General features: G+C 40.9%; 3 protein-coding genes across 3 annotated transcripts; 2 read left to right on the top strand and 1 right to left on the bottom strand.

Annotated features, from left to right (window-relative positions):
* Nucleotides 1-5,229: 5,229 nt before the first annotated feature.
* LOC108570935 (protein RRNAD1-like) lies at nucleotides 5,230-7,334 on the bottom strand. The gene is made up of 8 exons (XM_017932873.1): nucleotides 7,215-7,334; nucleotides 6,920-7,029; nucleotides 6,579-6,843; nucleotides 6,367-6,515; nucleotides 5,997-6,299; nucleotides 5,767-5,920; nucleotides 5,595-5,704; nucleotides 5,230-5,506 (listed from the first exon to the last, which is right to left on the bottom strand). The coding sequence occupies exons 1-8, from the start codon at nucleotides 7,332-7,334 to the stop codon at nucleotides 5,230-5,232; spliced, it is 1,488 nt and encodes a 495-aa protein (XP_017788362.1).
* A 2,922-nt stretch (nucleotides 7,335-10,256) lies between these two features.
* LOC108570866 (bromodomain-containing protein 4-like) lies at nucleotides 10,257-14,594 on the top strand. Its single transcript, XM_017932796.1, has 3 exons — nucleotides 10,257-10,274; nucleotides 11,221-14,141; nucleotides 14,429-14,594. The coding sequence occupies exons 1-3, from the start codon at nucleotides 10,257-10,259 to the stop codon at nucleotides 14,592-14,594; spliced, it is 3,105 nt and encodes a 1,034-aa protein (XP_017788285.1).
* Nucleotides 14,595-15,502: 908 nt separating this feature from the next.
* LOC108570908 (smad nuclear-interacting protein 1) lies at nucleotides 15,503-16,849 on the top strand. Its single transcript, XM_017932840.1, has 2 exons — nucleotides 15,503-15,584; nucleotides 15,683-16,849. The coding sequence occupies exon 2, from the start codon at nucleotides 15,776-15,778 to the stop codon at nucleotides 16,844-16,846; it is 1,071 nt and encodes a 356-aa protein (XP_017788329.1). The 5' UTR covers nucleotides 15,503-15,584; nucleotides 15,683-15,775; the 3' UTR covers nucleotides 16,847-16,849.
* The last annotated feature ends 879 nt before the right edge of the window (nucleotides 16,850-17,728 follow it).

Genomic DNA, 17,728 nt, shown 5'->3' with positions numbered 1-17,728 from the left:
TCAAGTGACTCGATTCCTAACTCCTCCAATTCCCCAGAAAAATGAGTTCAAATATACACATACCTTCAATCTGCTATTCCTCCTAGCGCTCCATTCTACGAATTGCGAAGAAATATCTTAAATATTCATTCTATACACTGAAATCTGCCAAATTGAGAAATCAAAATTTTCAATTTTTTCGATCGATAAAACAGAGCAACCCCTCAAAATTTAACAGCGATCCGGTACTCTTTCTACGCGTAATTCTTCGCAGTACAGTTACTTTCGTTGAGGTATCAACCGCGCGTATTACACGCAGTTACTTTCGCGGAAATGTCAAACGTGTATCGCACATTGATTGACTCGCATACTTGGGACTATAACACTTTCGCCAAGCCTAGCATCGACGTTATCGATTCAGCCATAACTTCCGCCGCTGGCCACGCGATACAGGTACTCCCGAGGATCGTTCCATCGCCGGAAGAAACGTTCCAACGAATTCCGCGAGATTAATGACGAATCCTATTCTACGGGAGCCACCAGAAACAGGAGTGATGGATCCCGACCGAAGATCAAGATAGACGCTCCTTTAAACCATTCTCCGTCGAGACTCCACTTTCTCACCGCGACGATTACCTCAGCTCTTCCAGGGACCTTTGAATGTCAATAACAGAGACAAGGAACGAGATAAACCTGTGAAAGCTATACGATCGGGGAAAGATAGAGATTTAATCGCGTGCAAACGCGGTACAGTATCGATACACACGTATATCTATATATATATTATCTTTTTTCTTTCAATCTCGTTGAATATTTCATAGGGAGGAAGCATCCAAAACTCTTTTGATATTGAACCTTCCCGCGAACGTTCTTCGTTCCCTTTATTCTTTTTTCTCTCGTGGAAAACACACGAGAACGAATTGAATCGAGAGCCTCTAGCAGTGTAGAGAAAAGACTTGGAACCGCGAAATCGAGTGGCATCTGTATGCATTATGGAATGCGAGTACAAGAGGTAATAGCCAACGACAAAGGTGCTCGCATTGATATTCTACGTAGATTTATTCCTGCTCGCTGGTAACGTAATTAACATTAACAACGAACTCCGCTGCTTCTTCTTTCTTTTTTCGTCAATATTGCTGGTCCTAGAGGAGAAAATTAATATGCAAGCCCTGATTGTGGATTTAGATTCTACTCTTGGTTATTCTTCTTCTTTTCGTCAATCTCACTATCCTTAGAGGGAGAAAATTAATATACAATACCTGATCGTGGCTTTAGAGAACGTGGAAATGATACTTCGTTAAACCATCTAAATAATGAATTTCGATTTCGATTCGTTAATGACTTAATTAACATTAACAACGCACTCGACCGCTTATTCTTCTAGTTTTCGTCAATCCCATTAGCCTTAGGGAAGAAAATGAATATACAACCACTGATCGAATTAGAAATTATAGCTCGTGGCGTTACAGAAAATGCGAATGGTTCCTCGTTAACCCATCTAAGTGATGAATTTCGATTTCTACTCGACTATTTGTTCTTCTTCTCTTCTTCGTCGATCTAATTGACCTTAGGGGGAGAAAATTAATACGCAATAGCTAATCGAATTAGAAGCTATAGCTCGCGGCGTTAGGACAAATGGGAATGGTTCCTCGTTAAACCACCCAACTTTCGTGCGTGTTTGGTGGTCGGTTCGAGCAGGAAAATACGATATATGCGAGAATGGAAACCTGTCGATACATATTTTAATGCTGACCTATAGGACTGGCTGTAATCATTGCTTCTATTATCATGGAGTACGTACGAGTCACCGCGTACCGTTGACCTTTCGCAGATCGATTTCTCGCAAATGGAACGGAATTCTTTGCCGAAGACGTTTGTTACGAGGCATTCTTTTTTAATGTGTAACGACCGCCGGGTTACGTTCGAGGAAGAATAACGAATTCACCGATTAAAATTATGCAACGACGCTATTCCCATTGGGAAATCTCGAAATTAACTCGGACTCTGCAATGGAAATTGTTGAAACTTTGTAGAAAGTGATTAGACATGGATACATGGTAAGATATCGGTGAATTTTCGCTGAACTCTTTATCAAGTCATTCATAAGCTTCAAACTAACAGTTTTCTCTTACAGTTCGAGCTGAAAAATTTTGTACAATTAAAGAAATTTATTTCACACATAAAAACCTGTGGAGTAATTCATAACACAAAAAAAACAATGAAACTGCAGTTACTTCGAATGTACTTTGATATCAAAACCAAATAAATTCCAAGGAAATATGAGTTGTATATAAACAAATTCTCTACACTTTAAGCTGCAAAACTGTAACAATTGAAAAATTTATTTAATACATAAAACCTGCACAGCAACGTAACACATAAAAATAATAAAAACAAGGAGAAAGGCAGTTACTTCAAATATGATATTTTGATATCAGAGCCGAATAAATTCCAAATAAATATGATTTATATATCGACAAACTTTTCACAGTTTAAGCTGCATAATTTTTAACAATCAAGACACACGTTTGATATATAAAATCTGGGAGATTATCTGTCGCATAGAAACAACGAAACAGCGGTTACTTAAAATACCTCGATATCAAATCCCCAACATATTATCAAGCAGGAAATTAGTTGATTAAACGAAGCGACGTATAAAACGATAAGACGATTAAATGAAAATAAAATCACCGAGGTTCAATATACCGATCAAGGTGCGCCGACGCACACCGTGTGAAAATATGATTGGCATACATGCATATGTAACACATTACGCCTACCGTTACATCATCTGTGGCATGTGTTCTCAGCAGCATGAAGTGCTAGCAACCGTGGAACGAAGGTCACGAAGTAGTTGACGTGACAATGACCTTTCTTCCCTGCCATGGTCAACTTTTACTTTTTTCTTTTTTTTTCGTTCCATCGAAATTTTTACCAAATAGTCGCGATAACGATAACACGCACGTGAAAAGATATTAAAATGCGACTGATAAGAAGAACAGAGGGAGGAAGAAGAAAAAAGATTGTAAAAGTATTTCAGACAACACGTCTAAACACGACGATAGAAGAAAAAACGAGAAAAACTGTGCAACAGTTTTTAACGACTCGTTTAAAGAAATTGAAATTAGACGCGTATAAGACCGAGGAATGTTACAGGCGCACCACGAAGATATTTTTATTCATAAATGCGCGTACTTCATTTCCAATACTGTTTGAAGACAGTTTAACGACCATCACACGTTCCGATTCATTATTTATGCAATCGAATTGTAAATATGATTCATGGGAACGTTGTTTATTGTTTATGTATTACATATTACTGCTCGTAACCGTTGGTACAATGTGCGTATAGCTACTACACGCGTAGATATCCATTCTGAAAACATTTCTCCGGTTATGAATTGGATATGTGTGCACTTTGTCAAAAATGAACTTCGTGTAGAACTGTTTGTTCAACGAGAAGCACGTGTATGTGTTTTGTTTAGAGGGAGAAATACTTTCAGTTGATATATAAGTATATATAAAAAAAAAAAAACAAAAACAAAGTTGTATTTTGTAACCTTAAAGGAACGAATATCTTCTAATATTCGTCGATACGTAGGAATGTCGATGTATTTGCTCGTACCTTCGAAATCCTTGCCGGATACATTCGGTTAAATAACAATAATAAGGTTAAATGAATGACCAGGGATTACTTTCGAGACGAAAACGTTTTGATTCGAAGGGAACGTTTTTATACGAGCATAGGAGCCGTCGGATGAATACTCCCAAGTCGACACAACGTCGTATACGTGTACAGTGCTGCTATTATCTGGATTGTTTCTCTGAATATCTCATAGGTCACGGTAGAAAGACGAAACTGCCCTTCGTGATAATCGCGAACGGCGAGCATCGCGACAACGCCTCGTCGTCCCGTGTTGATAACGCGATGGAAATTATCGACCCCGGTTCACCGACGGGGGTTTGTTTTGAACGTGCATCCTCGCGCACAGCCGTCGCCAATAACGACGATAGAACAGGGCAAGCCTGTTCCCAACGACGGTGGCGACGGCGTCGTCAACGCGATTCCGATTCGTATTAAAAACGTAGAGAGTAAAGGTACTACTACACCGTATGAGATAACAGGTTGCTGCCGAAACACAGGCCACGTATCAGGCTAACGTGCGTTTCATATTATACACGACACGATCACGGACACGAGACAATCTCCTTCGAGAGCGCGCGCATCGACCATTGTTTCGACGCGGTGGCGGTGATATGGGTAAAAGCGACCGGATAAATGGCGACTTTCCCCCCTCCGCTGTCGCGGCCGCCTCACGGGTTGTAAATCTCACGCGACACGCCGAAACGCACGCGTTCCTCGTACACGTATACACGATTAGTTCCGGGGGAAACGAGAAAAAACCGTCTGGCACGAAGTGAACGACGTATCACGACGACGAAAAAAAAACGTACGCCGACCGTATCATAATGTGTAAACTAACTCACCCTGTGACCAGATTCCTCGAGTCGCTGCCTCTTGGAGTGTGGTCCGTCTCCGTTGAACGCCATCCTGGGGCTCGGCACCGGGCAATTACTTTTAAAGCGGGGCACTCGGTGCTACAACGACACGTCCGTGTGTATACCGCGCGGCTCTCTACCGTGTCGACGATCTCGTGCGCGGGCGGGGGAGGGGGGAGGAAGGAGAAAATAATCGGTAGGACACGACGCGAACGCGACGAGAACAGACAAACGCGCGAGAGCGGCTTAAGGGAAACTGGATCTCGATGTTGCTGGAGAGGAACGTCTCTGCCCCTAGCGAAGTAGCCGGCCACCGCAGCGCTATCTACCGACGCCGCGATTCGAATACTCACGAATCTTTAAGGCGGAACCGCGCGCACGCGCCTCGGTCGCCTGCCCCACTCCCGGATTGGCTCGTGCCTCGTTCCTCGGTATATGTATTCGAACGGTGAAATTACCATTAAATAATGAGTCAAACGAACGATTATAAAAGCGTATTAAAGCCTTTTTTGCGCGATTTTCGGGGATCGTTGCGATCGTATGCAAGAAAGGAAATTGAAATACGTTATTCATCGACAACTGCGATGAAACGGTGCTGTCCAATCAAAGGCACATCGTAATCTGAACCGGTTTTGATTCGTGGACGCGGGAAGTGCAATTGCGAAGAACATGTATACGAGGGATTGGATTAGGAAAAGTTCAAGGTAGGTGGGATTTATCGGAAAATAATTGAAAACTGTGAACGGGTTAGTTATTTTTCCTAGACATTAACACTAAATTTCTTGGTGACATTCTACTATCAAACACTGGCTTTAGTGTTGGTGCCAAATTTTTCTCGGACAGAAATAGAAATCTATCGTATAAGACAATAGTTTCCACCAATGGCGCCAACATCATTCGAAGTGATCCAAACACTATTACTTGTTTCCATCGATTTAAAAATTCGAGAATCCTTTCGTTGTTAATATCGGAATCTTGTAGCTGTAAATAAGTTTCGAAATGAGCTGTAGCTGCGTTACAATACCTGAAACATTAAAAGATATTTACATGAATTTTTCTATTTGTTGTTATCGAGAATGAAATTTTTCGTAGTGCAGTATCAAACACTTAACTGTTTAAATGTCATTCCTTTTGTTACTTTAACACTTCTCAATTGTCTATTACGTAATTTCTCACTTTTTTTTACTAAAATAGTTTTTAATATTCCCCTATAAGTATGCACCTGAAAGAAGTAATTCAGTTAATACATGTTCAAACATATTTGTATTCGTTAATTCACTTAACTATTAAATCTTCATAATCCCCAGTCTTTAATTTGTCACAGTATTTTTCAATAGCATGACAAGCTATTTCCAAGGATGTATAACTTAAAGAATGATTTTTACGTAACATCAGGTACTTGCTAAGTGGATAACCTATTAATCCACTTACTTCTGATCTAAAGGATTAATCGTACAATATTTATTGTTATAATAACATCAATAGAGGTGTATTCTTTAAGAAAGTATACAAACTGTAATGTTAATTTCATATAACAACATCCTACAATACAGATAAATTTCGCTTCACTTCTAGATGAGTAAAGTTTTAATAATATTTGAGCTAAATCCCCACAGGGGTGAAGTCCTATAAGACCAAATTTAGTTTCTGTCCCACTCAAATCAAACTCGTTCTGAAATAATTCTTCTAATTGACTAGCTAATTCTGATTCAACTAAATTTGAGGATTCTAATTTAGCTGTAAAATGTTGAGGACACTTTTGGTGAAAGTTAGGTATATGCTTTCTTATGGACATCAACAACTCTTTATCCCATTTCCTGCAATAAAATCACTTGCATTATTAGCATCAACTGTAATACTATCATATTGCAGCAACTTGTGTACCTAGCCTTTTCTAACAATATACAATCTTGTTCGATACAAGTAACATACAACTGATACTGAAAAGCTAAGATACGTGCTAAATGACCCATTCCAGAGCCAATATCAACGATACATTTACAATTAGCTTCATAGGCACAGTCTGCACACACCTAGAAATATTTACAATGTACAAGGTACATAGTATCTATATAGACAAAAAGCAATGAAATTACTTGAGCAATTTCTTGTATTTCATATCTCTTTTTCTTTTTTATATGCTTTGAAAACAAATTGTTAAATTTATGATCCTGAAAATACAACTCATCAAATACATCATTTTTATTCTTTTTGAAGGTTTCATTGTTATTACTATTGCTTGTCTTTGTTTTATTATATTCGCAAGCTACAGTACTGTTTGGATCTTCGTGATCTCTATTGACTTGTAAAATATTTGCGACTTGACGAAGTGCAAGCAAAGTCAAAGGCCATACGCGTACGCTGCAACACGATCAAAACAAAATTGTAGGACAATGTGCAAAACATTAGGTTCGAACAGTGTAGTATCACCACCTACCACGAGATGTCTCCCGACAACCATTTACCAAATTCTTCGGGAGTTGTATCTTGTAATGCAAACCTCCAACTTTTCGGCAATTTGTCCCATAAGTTTTCTTGAAAAAAATCCTGCGTAGAAAAAGAAAAAACAGCCTGTACGGTTCATGAAATCCACCACCTTACAAAGGTAACCACACAGATTACAATCTTTAGCTTGTACACACGAACAGCTGTATCGAATGAATCGGAACAAAATGCAGCACAGTAGTCCAACACAATAGGAAGTTGGCAAATTTAATTTCTATGCTACATACCACTACGTAAGAGTTCAACAGCCAGCCGTATACATCTAGAACACAAAATATTTGGTCAATCGTGACTCGAATTCTGGTACAGACTTTACATGTACACCGAATGTCTCTAGCTGCGGCCATCGTTGCAGTGAAATGGCCGCGGGAATTTAACTGTTCTCTCCACGTGGCTCGACAATTCCGTCAAAAAATTATCATTCCTAGAACGTATTCATCGATATCAAACAAATTTCCTCTACAAACACTTTATTCTCGATCGATAATATTCGTCGTACATTAACGCGAGACGTAAAAATGTGTTCATTTACCAATTATTAAAAACGTTTGTTTTGTAATATTCACCAGCGTTATCTCGCGCTGCGCAACATTTCCAAATCGACTCTTTACGACGGAAGTAGAAAGTGCATAACGTCGGCTAAAGATACTTTTTGTTTAACACCACGTATATACTATCTAATTATATAACACGGTTATGAGCATATGTACCGATAGCCGCGAATGATACAGCCGGTATAACAAAGTTCGTTGAAAGGAAAGTGACACCGGTAAAGAAAGAGAAAAAAAAAAAAGAAGAAGGAAAAACGTTAAACTGCTAGACGGCAAAAATGACGAAGTAATCGACTTAGGTTTTTACATCGAGCCGCGATACACCGTGGGTAAACGAGCGATAGGAAACGATCGGTCAGATCGAAAGCAATTTTCTCACAAAAGCCGCGTGAAATTTAAATATCTCAGCCAAGGTCTTACGAAACGGCGAACCTCTTCCGCCGCTTACAATACAAAATACAGGGAAAAATGACTGCCGTTTGTTTGCTTTATTTATTAATTAAAAAGGATAGGATACTATTCTCGCCATGTCCCACTTTACGCCACTTTCACTCTTCAACAGTTACGTTATTGCTCATGAGCGCACTGCTCTCCGGGTGTACCTATATACCTACAAACTGTGCAGCGGCTGTAGAAGGAGAACCGTATCATCTGCCACTCTATATCTCTGGACTTTCATGAGAACTGGGCGAGTAAGATTCGTGCAATCCTCTCTTAAATACTGTTTCACAAACTGCTGTTGCAATTATTGCTAAACGCTATAATAAAACTGTCCTTTTACACCTAGTTTATTTATCCATTCTCGCCCGTTCTTTCCTTCGTTTCGAGAACAGGTGTAATTAACTTCTCCGAGCGATCTTACACAAATTTTCTTATAATTGCTGATTTTCACCGAACGATCACTGTATACATTTTTTTTTCTTTTTCTCGCTCTGTCGAATATTCGCACAATTCGAAACCGCTGATCGATACGATTCCTTTGTCCATCCATCCCAGTGCTCGAATCCTTCTGGCCGTTATTTGGACCTCTTACGCCAACGTAAGTGAAAGTTTCCAAGTAGGACGAGCGGAGAGACGTCGAATCTCCTCGACGACGGTGCGTGGATACTCGCTAAATGCTCATCCCCGGTTCTGGTCACTGTGCACACACCGTGGTCCATCGAAAACGTTAAATGTCAACGAACCTGTTGTCTAATTTCAAAATCGCCACGGCGGACTTTCGAACGTGGAAGAGAAAACGATTTCTTTCCGGTAACAACTTATTTGGTCCGTTACAGCCTCTACAGTAATAGGGAGAATCAGGAAGGCTGTAAGTAATCGTTTTAAAAGCGGATCTACCTTACCTGCGTGATAGATCAATCCGGTATGTTGCACGTTGCGCAACACGTATGAGAAGTTTTACATCATCAAAGCTTTTGCAACTAAGGGTTTTACCAGGTCATCCTCATTTAACAGGTATTCTAGATTTGCTGCCTTTCACAGCCGCTGAACGCGATTTATGGAAAAGAGTGCACGCGATCGTTTCACGTGGGATAAACTCGTTGGAAAAAATCTCTGAGTTAGCTTCTACTACCTGCATGGGTATATATAAAGGATACGTAATCGTAAAGATATTGAAACTGGGCCTGTTCGAATGGCTACGTAATGGAGATACGGATATTTTTCTTCCTTTTGCAAAACTTGTAAATTGGTTGGTTCTAATTAATAAAAACACCGTGGCAATACCTGGTGTATACGTAAGAACGATAAGAAAGGAAAATGGAATACTGGTATAACGGAGAATCTGGAAGGACGTAGGGTATCGGTAGACAAACGCAACGATCTCTAGAAGAGTAAAAGTGACGGCAGGAATTCGCTTATCGTCATGAAAGAAAGGTCGTTAGACACACGCAGGAAATGATTTGTTCGTAAGAAATCATTCGCTTGGAACCGCTTCGAGCCTTTAGCGAAAGTAATGTGATAAGTGTATATACAATATATACAGCAGCGTGAGCTAGTACGAGACACTAAGATTCGAGTCAAGTAAGTCTCTTTCACCGAATAATTTCGGTGTGTGTGGTGTACGATGCGAATGGTGAGAAGCACGGCCTTCTCCTAGAGGAAAGGTAAGTTTCGGTTTCGATAGGCCTTGGAGGTCGACGGAAAAGTGATGCTCGTTTAATATAATCATCTTCCTTTCCTTTCGATCGAGAGACGGATTTAAAGAAAGTCGACAACGGGCTTCGCCCGCTTCCCCTTCCCTATTCCCCTGTCTCTTCGTGCCGCGCGAACCTTCTTCTTCTTCTTCTTATTTTCTTTTTTTCTCGTCTCGAACCACGTTTGTATGTCCTGCACGCGACGCTTGAAACCCGCTGCCTTACACTAACTACACACAAAGTGTACGTAGGAAGGCAGAGCCAGAGAAAGGTGCCCCACCGTATACGATATTAGAGAGGAGCTTCTTGAAGAGTACGCCGCGATGGTGGCGGTGGTGGTGGTGGTGGCATCAGGTAGGGAGAAACGGGCCTCTGGGCCCAATCTGTCCTCAGTTCCCGTACGAAGCTCCATTCAATATCGTTCAGTACATACCCGATCCTACGGATATCATGTTGCTTATCGCGAGTTAGCCGCTCTTGATCGAAGTTTAGACGACACGTGAAGTCGGTGAAGTGTGACTCCGACGACTCGTTTGGAGAGAAAAGGGAGGCAAACGTTAGAAACGATTCGGGGACATACATCATGCGTCCCCTCCAACTGGTAATTACAATAATAAGATCCGTGTCGAATTTTTGTCGGTGAAACTTTCATCCCGAGAAGAAGCGATCGCGTTAATAGAGTAAATATGTTGTTTAAGAGAACGCACGCACGCACCCACTTGTGCACTTACTTTCATCGTAATAAGCATGTCTCGTTTCATAGTTACGGGAAACGTTCAACGCGGTTCTATCATTTGTAATCAGCCAGCGTATCGCCTTTGGCTACTTAGCGAGGGAAAGTATATCGGATTAGCGACGAGTTCGTACACGTATGTTTAGTTAATCGTTCGTAACGCACAAGCTTGTCGTTTTCCTTATGTATAATTCAACGAATATGAAACTGTGCGAAAGAAAGGAAGAAAAAATTCTAATGAGATCTAACGAGGGATAGACGTCTAATTCTCGATCGACGCGCGGCATAGAAACTACTCGACGGCGGTGAATAAATTTCATTTCGTTCGCGTACATCGGGTACGAGTTTTCTTTTTGTTCGAAGAATATTAAAGAAGTGTCCCCCTACTGTAGGAGAGTCACCGAATTCTCGAGGTGAAACGCGCACCTCGTTGAATCTAAAACCTAAATTTTCTCTCCTTCTTTCACCATGGCCATGTGAAGCTACCGACAAGAATTTCTGTTCTATTCGCGCAATTTAAACCCGAGAAACATCCTATATCCGATACGTGCTGTAACTCGGCCTCACCATATCGGGAACACGATCGCGGCTGGGAATCGCTTATCAGGGTACCAGTAACTGTCCATTCGGCGACTCTAGAATACCAATCGATTGGCCTCTTAAGGTCTTACAGGATGTTTCTTCTCGTTTATTAATCGGGTCACTCGGTTACCCACGCGCAAACCAATGTTTCCACAAATACGTTTCACACGTACATACTAACCGTGGAATTCGTGTCTGATTTCGTGGTTCCGATAGAGATTCACAATTTCAGATTGTCGTAGTGGTAGCGATCCTCGTCGTAGCGACCTTTGCCAAAGATGAGTCCTCGAAAGGCCGCGATAAGAGACAACAGGTTGCGTTCTATCCAAGGAGAGGAGCCAGACCGCCACCCTATGCGGTCCAAATGGAGCCAATCGTTCAATATTCCCAGAGAGATCCACTCTACAATCCTCTCGCGAGTTCCAAGAGCGACGATCTCTACGAGGAGGGTCCGTTGAATTATTATCCGACGGAACCGGAGCCTATAATCGAGATTATCATCAAAGAATCGAACGAAACGCTACCGACACCGGTACCACCGCCACCTCCACCACCACCAAGACCAACGAAAGAACCTATACAAGTGTTCTACGTGAAGTACGAGAAGAAGAAAGGTTACGGGGATAAGTCTCGCGTCGTCTACGATCCACCGGTGCCAGCGCTCACACCTGTCGAGGAGCATGAAGAGATCAAGCCGGATAACCCGGCGCCTTATCCGGAAGAACCTGTTCATACAGCAACACCGGCACCGCCAGAACCTTCTACGACTCTCAGAGCGATCATACGACCGGACAGTGAAGTGTACCACTCCGGGTCTAGCGGTATTCGCGTCACCTTTGGCACCGACCAAGTGCCCCCTAACAACCACCATAAGCGCAGCGATCTGGAAGCGCCTCCCACTCAACAACAAGCCAAGCCAACTGCCACTTCTCCGGGATCACCTAAAAGGCAACACGGCCCGTATCAGCCGATTCAACCGGTGCATTCGAGAGTGCCACCAGCTTTTCCACAGCAGAGAATCGCGAACTCCTTCCCGCAGCAACAGGCGCTCCATCAGCCGCCACCTCAGCAGCAACAACCACCGTTGAATTTCTTGCAACCACAGCCGCCATTTTCGCAACCACCGCAGCCAAGGCCACCGTTGCAAAGGCTGCCGCAACGTTTGCCCATAACGATTCAAGGTTTGCCGGATGTGCAGCAACGATCGCCGTTCAACAACTTCGGTCCTTCTCATCGTGTGAACATCAACCATCCTCAGCAACCAGGATTCCCTCCCGCGTTGTCGGTTTCCCATCAGAATGTACAAATACAGAATCAACCTATACCGTTGAATCAAGGCAGTCCTTTCAGCGTAGAGCCACAACAGAGATATCACGAGCAACGTCGTCAACAGGAGTTGTTGAAACATCGTGAACATCAGAGACAGCATGAGCAACAGAGACTGCAGGAGCATCAGAGATTTTTGGAGCAACAGAGACAGGTGGAGCAACAGAGATTGTTGGAACAACAGAGACAACAGGAGCAGCAGAGACAACAGGATCATCAGAGATTGCAAGAGCAACAGAGGATACAGGAGCAGCAACAAAGAATTCAAGAGCAACAGAGGCAGCAAGAACAGCAGAGATTGCAGGACCAGCAGAGATTGCAGGATCAGCAAAGATTGCAGGAACAACGCAGAAGAAAGCAGGAACAAGAGCAGAAACTGTTGCAGGAACAACAGTATCGTTCACAGTTGAAGTACAATCAGGCGCAATCGGTGCCAAACATACCTCAAGTACCGCTTCCACAAATCCAGAAGCCCGGAGGAGAAATTTTCAAAGCTGTCCCGAAACTCGAGCAACACTATGCAATTCGCGAAAATCCACTTCATCCCGGCCCCTTCCCGCCTAATCCTATTATCCAACCAACTGGATTCCCAGAAACTTCGCAGAATCAATACGTTTCCAGTCAACCGAGTTCGCCGCCAGAGATTCTAAGGAGTCCACCGAGTGATTTTATAAACGATCAACAGCAGCATCTGAACACGAAGCAGCAAATCGTCCAAAATCAACAACAAGGATTCTTCTCGCAGAATCTTCAACAACAACAACCACGGTTCCCAGTATCGCCTCAAAGATCCTCGATCTGGGGACGTCCGTCGTTCTCCGGAAACGGCGGAAATCCTTCTCAGAAGATATACGCTACACCGGTAAGTCCTCAGGAAGATTTCAATGCCATCTCGACGATCAGACCGACGTTTATCTCGAGTACAACTACCACGACGACGACGACAACCACTGAAGCACCAACGACGACGACGACGACGACTGAGTCTCCAAAGAACGAGGCGAAAATTCGAGAGAACATCGCTAATCTACCGGATGAAGTGCCGGATGATATCAGGGAGCAACTGCTCAGTTCAGGCATTTTGGGTAACGCCGACATACAGATACTGGATTACGACAAGGTCGGCGACATACCGATAGAGAAACTACCGCCCGAGGCTTTGGCGAATTTCTACGGCGCCGGAGGCGGTGCCGCGGTGGCTGCCAGCGAACCGGTCCCGTCGATCGTCAAGAAGCCGAAAACGGCAGAGGAGAGCAGCTCGTCTTCCTCGATCTCTTCTTCTTCTTCTCTTTCCACTTCTTCAGCAGTTTCGGCGAAGAAGCAACAGCAGCAGCCGTCTACTACTACCGGTAGCTCGACTAAGTTCGAGCAAGCCACCTTACGGCCAGGTGGAGTGGAGATGAAAGTAGTACGCTTCGATCCGAATACGGAGCAAGGCCAGGCGCTCGCGGATCAGCACATACGCGATGATGCTACCAGGTTGAATCCCGTAACCGTGGGAGACCGAGACGAGTCTCAATACAATCGTTATTTACCGCTCAAAGTGAGTGGTGTTTCCTTCCCTATTCCGGACGTGCCACAGCTTAACGGTAGGAAGATCTCGAGCGTGGTCGTATTGGCGCCTGTTGACTATAACTTTCAAGAGGAGAAGGAAATCGAGTCGAGGCAGGGCAGGAGGGTTACCGATGTGCAGGCGGTCAAGTTTCTCGCTGGCGACACTCTCAAGCAACTGGTGAAAAAGCCAACCGCGGAGAATTACAAGAAGTGGTTAGAACAGGAGAGTCGTACTGAGCCGCAAAAACAGTCAGTAGTACTGTTGGTAACCATGTAAGTGGTGTTGTGTTGGTATCGGTACTATATACGTTCGATAACTTATAAAACGACGCCCTACCTATCCGGTTGCTGTACCTTCGTTAACCAATCCATCCACTCGCTTTAAACGGCAATTATTCTTTAACGAGCTGTATTTCTCTTCCATCGTGATCTTCCTTGAACGCGTTCCCCTTTGATCCGCTTCCGCAAACGTCTATCTTCGTCGATGATGATGATCGTAATCCAACGGTCTTCACTTTCCTTCGGCTTTCGAATAATCAATCATTGACGATGTTTTGCAGGCCAAAAGACGCGGACCAAGGCGAGAAAGAGATCTTCATGTACGACGTGGTCTCGCAGACAGTGAGCAAACTGGCTGGAGATTTGTCTACAGCTTTCGTAGACGCTGCTGAAAGTAACTCTGATAATAACGACTCATTGAACGACTCGAATCTCCCATCGTTATAAGTGCTGCCCGATTGAATACTATGGTGCAACATAGTAGGAATCTACTTTGATATATGGAAAAAAGAGAACAAGGTTTAGCGTGCCAAGTCCGAATGTAACACGTAAAACGTTCTGTCATGTTACATGTTTATCTTAAGATTACAACGAAACCGGAACAAGGTTTAAGAAAGGTAAAGGACATAAAAATATAAGTATCCTTGTAGATATTTTAATTATGTATTATTATGTATATATTGATTTTGTACGTTTTTATACAAAATAAACGCAATCCTTTTTTTTTTGTACGAGTGAATCGTGTTCGGTTCTTTACCTCGTGGCAATTTTTGTCAAACCTAGATGCGAATGCTGTTAATCGGACGTTGCAGTTTGCAAGTTTGTTACGTACTTGGCTATAATTACGAAGTTTCAGTAACTAGATTCAGTTTAAATTAATTTGTACATTCGTAATTCTGTTGCAACTTTAATTAAATCGAGCAAGTGTAATTTCCATTCGTCGTTGTTAGCAAAGTTAACAGTATCTACTTCTATGTATTCGAAGTTATAATTAATTGGACTTTCCAACAACAATATGAACTGCAAATTTTCGAAAAAAGCACTTTGTTACGGTATTTCTGAAAATAACTGTAACGTAAAATAATATTGAAACAATTAACATTGGCAATTAAAAGTAATGAGAAAACATATTAACGTCGTTACAATCGTCACAGGCCAATAACCTGACACATCCATATTTCATTATAAAGTTACGAAGAAGACATATTTAAGCATGAAAATAATTGAATTGCATTTTTAAATACATGCAATTATTCTATGATAACTATATTTATGTAAGAGTATACGCAAGAAATCGTGTACATACAAACGTATTTCATTATTTTAAGTTTGGTACGAATGGCGGCGGTTCATGTTTCGTTTGCTGCGTTTTAATCAAGTGATTGATATTTTAACAATAAATCGAATATAAAACATATTTTAACACCAACTAAAAACGTAAGCATAAAGAATATGATTTTTTATATTCTTATATTAATATTTTTTAGCTATTTGGAGCTCAGTATTTGTAATAAGCTGTTTTGTTACGAGTATAGGTTATCTTGTTTTCACGTCGCTTCCTTTCAAGATGTTAAAAGCGTGATTTACGAATACTATTTTGGAAACGTTATTTTGATGAGAACGTAAACATGTCCAGCAGTAGTTCTGAGAGTAGCGATGACAGCCGTCATGACAAATCACGGAAAAGACGTAAACACAGACGCGACGAGAGTCCTAACCAAGACAGGCGAACGAGCAGAAAGGAATCAATCGGCAAGAATAAAAATTACAGAGATAATAGAGAAGGTAGGGACGTTCATAAATTTACCAGAGACGTAAGAAGAGAAAATAATGATGTGCATCGTGATAGATCGCAACGCGAACGGGATAGAGAATATAGGGATAATCGCTATGAGCATCCAAGGAGAGAAGAAGAAAAGCAACATGATAGAAGGAGGTATGAGAGATCTCCTATGAGAAGAGAAGAACCTCGTCCAAGACACAGAGATTATGAAGAAAAAAATAGAAAGTACAGAGATACTATTGAGTATACTAAGAAACACGACAATATGAACAGAGGAAGGAGAAATAATTTTGAAGATGGAAAAATGGAAAGGGATGCTCCTTCGCCAGAATGGGGTAAACCTGCTGTAAAAACAGAAGCTAAACCAAAGCCTCAAGAGAAAGAGAAACCAAATTTTGAATTGTCTGGGAAACTGACAGAGGAAACAAACACTGTAAATGGTGTAGTTATTAAATACTCTGAACCTGCAGATGCACGTAAACCCAAGCGCAGATGGAGGTTATATCCATTCAAAGGAGAGAAAGCATTACCTACTTTGTATGTGCATAGACAATCGGCATATTTAATGGGCAGAGATCGTAAAATTGCAGATATTCCTTTAGATCATCCTTCGTGTTCTAAGCAACACGCAGTTTTACAATATCGTTTAGTATCTTTCCAAAGAGAAGGAGGTGGTGAAGGTCGAAGAATTCGTCCTTATCTCATAGATTTAGAATCAGCAAATGGTACATTTGTAAATAATATAAAATTAGAACCAAGGAGATACCATGAATTATTAGAAAGGGATGTGGTACGTTTTGGATTCAGTTCCAGAGAATATGTTGTATTACACGAACACAGCAAAGATGATTCCTTAGATGATGATGTTCCCTTAACTACTACAACTACAACAACTACTGTCACTGCTACAACATAGGTAACTCTACATTTTATAACTTCTAATATCTCTAAAATGAGCTACCTTTATAAAAATTTAAGTCAGTTGTTATATATTTTATTCCAGGGCTTCACTTGTAAAATATTTAAAAACAAAACTTATAATATTTTAAATACATTAACAGTATATTAACGTTACCTTTTAGAGCAAGTTGTAAGATTAGTTTGTGATTTTCTTTAAGTTATATTATACAGAAAATGTACAATTCTTAAATAGAGCATTTATGACAGTACAATATTTGTTTTAATGAAACTTTTAATTCTTGACAGAATAAACTATCATTACACAAGTTTTACATTTTGTGTAATTAGAAACGAATATTGATTGTAATAAATCACTTTTGAAATACATTACAAGTTATTGATTTATGTTTGAAACTTTATTTACCCAAACTTAGACAATAAATTTCATATTTTGTATGCACTTTTATAGCAACATTTGTAATAATATATTTTTTTAATACAATATTAAAAGTATTTACAAGAATTGACTTATTCTTATCTAAAAATGACAGTTTGTAAGGAACTAACAGTATATAGACACTATATAAGGACATTTTTAAATAGGAAGACTATGAAATATTTCACGTTTGTCGGACTATTTTCGTAGTTTATTTGTTTTTATTTATGAATTTTTTTGGAACGCCTATTTTTCATAAAACCTTTATCCTTTTATTACGCTAAATTACCAAAATATTATTTTCGAAAAGTACGTATCCCGGTTTCATTCTTATCCCTACTATACTATATTTTCTTCATTAATTCTCTGGGTTCTCGATACTTACAATATTATTTTAATAATTTTATGGAAAAAATGAATGAAATTAAAAAAATATCAAATTTATATTCGTTAAATATTTAT

Source organism: Habropoda laboriosa, unplaced genomic scaffold, assembly GCF_001263275.1.
Source record: "Habropoda laboriosa isolate 0110345459 unplaced genomic scaffold, ASM126327v1 scaffold90, whole genome shotgun sequence".
Classification (NCBI taxonomy): Eukaryota; Metazoa; Arthropoda; class Insecta; order Hymenoptera; family Apidae; genus Habropoda; species Habropoda laboriosa.
Note: the sequence above shows the minus strand (reverse complement) of the source record. Positions and strands in the feature narration are given on the sequence as shown.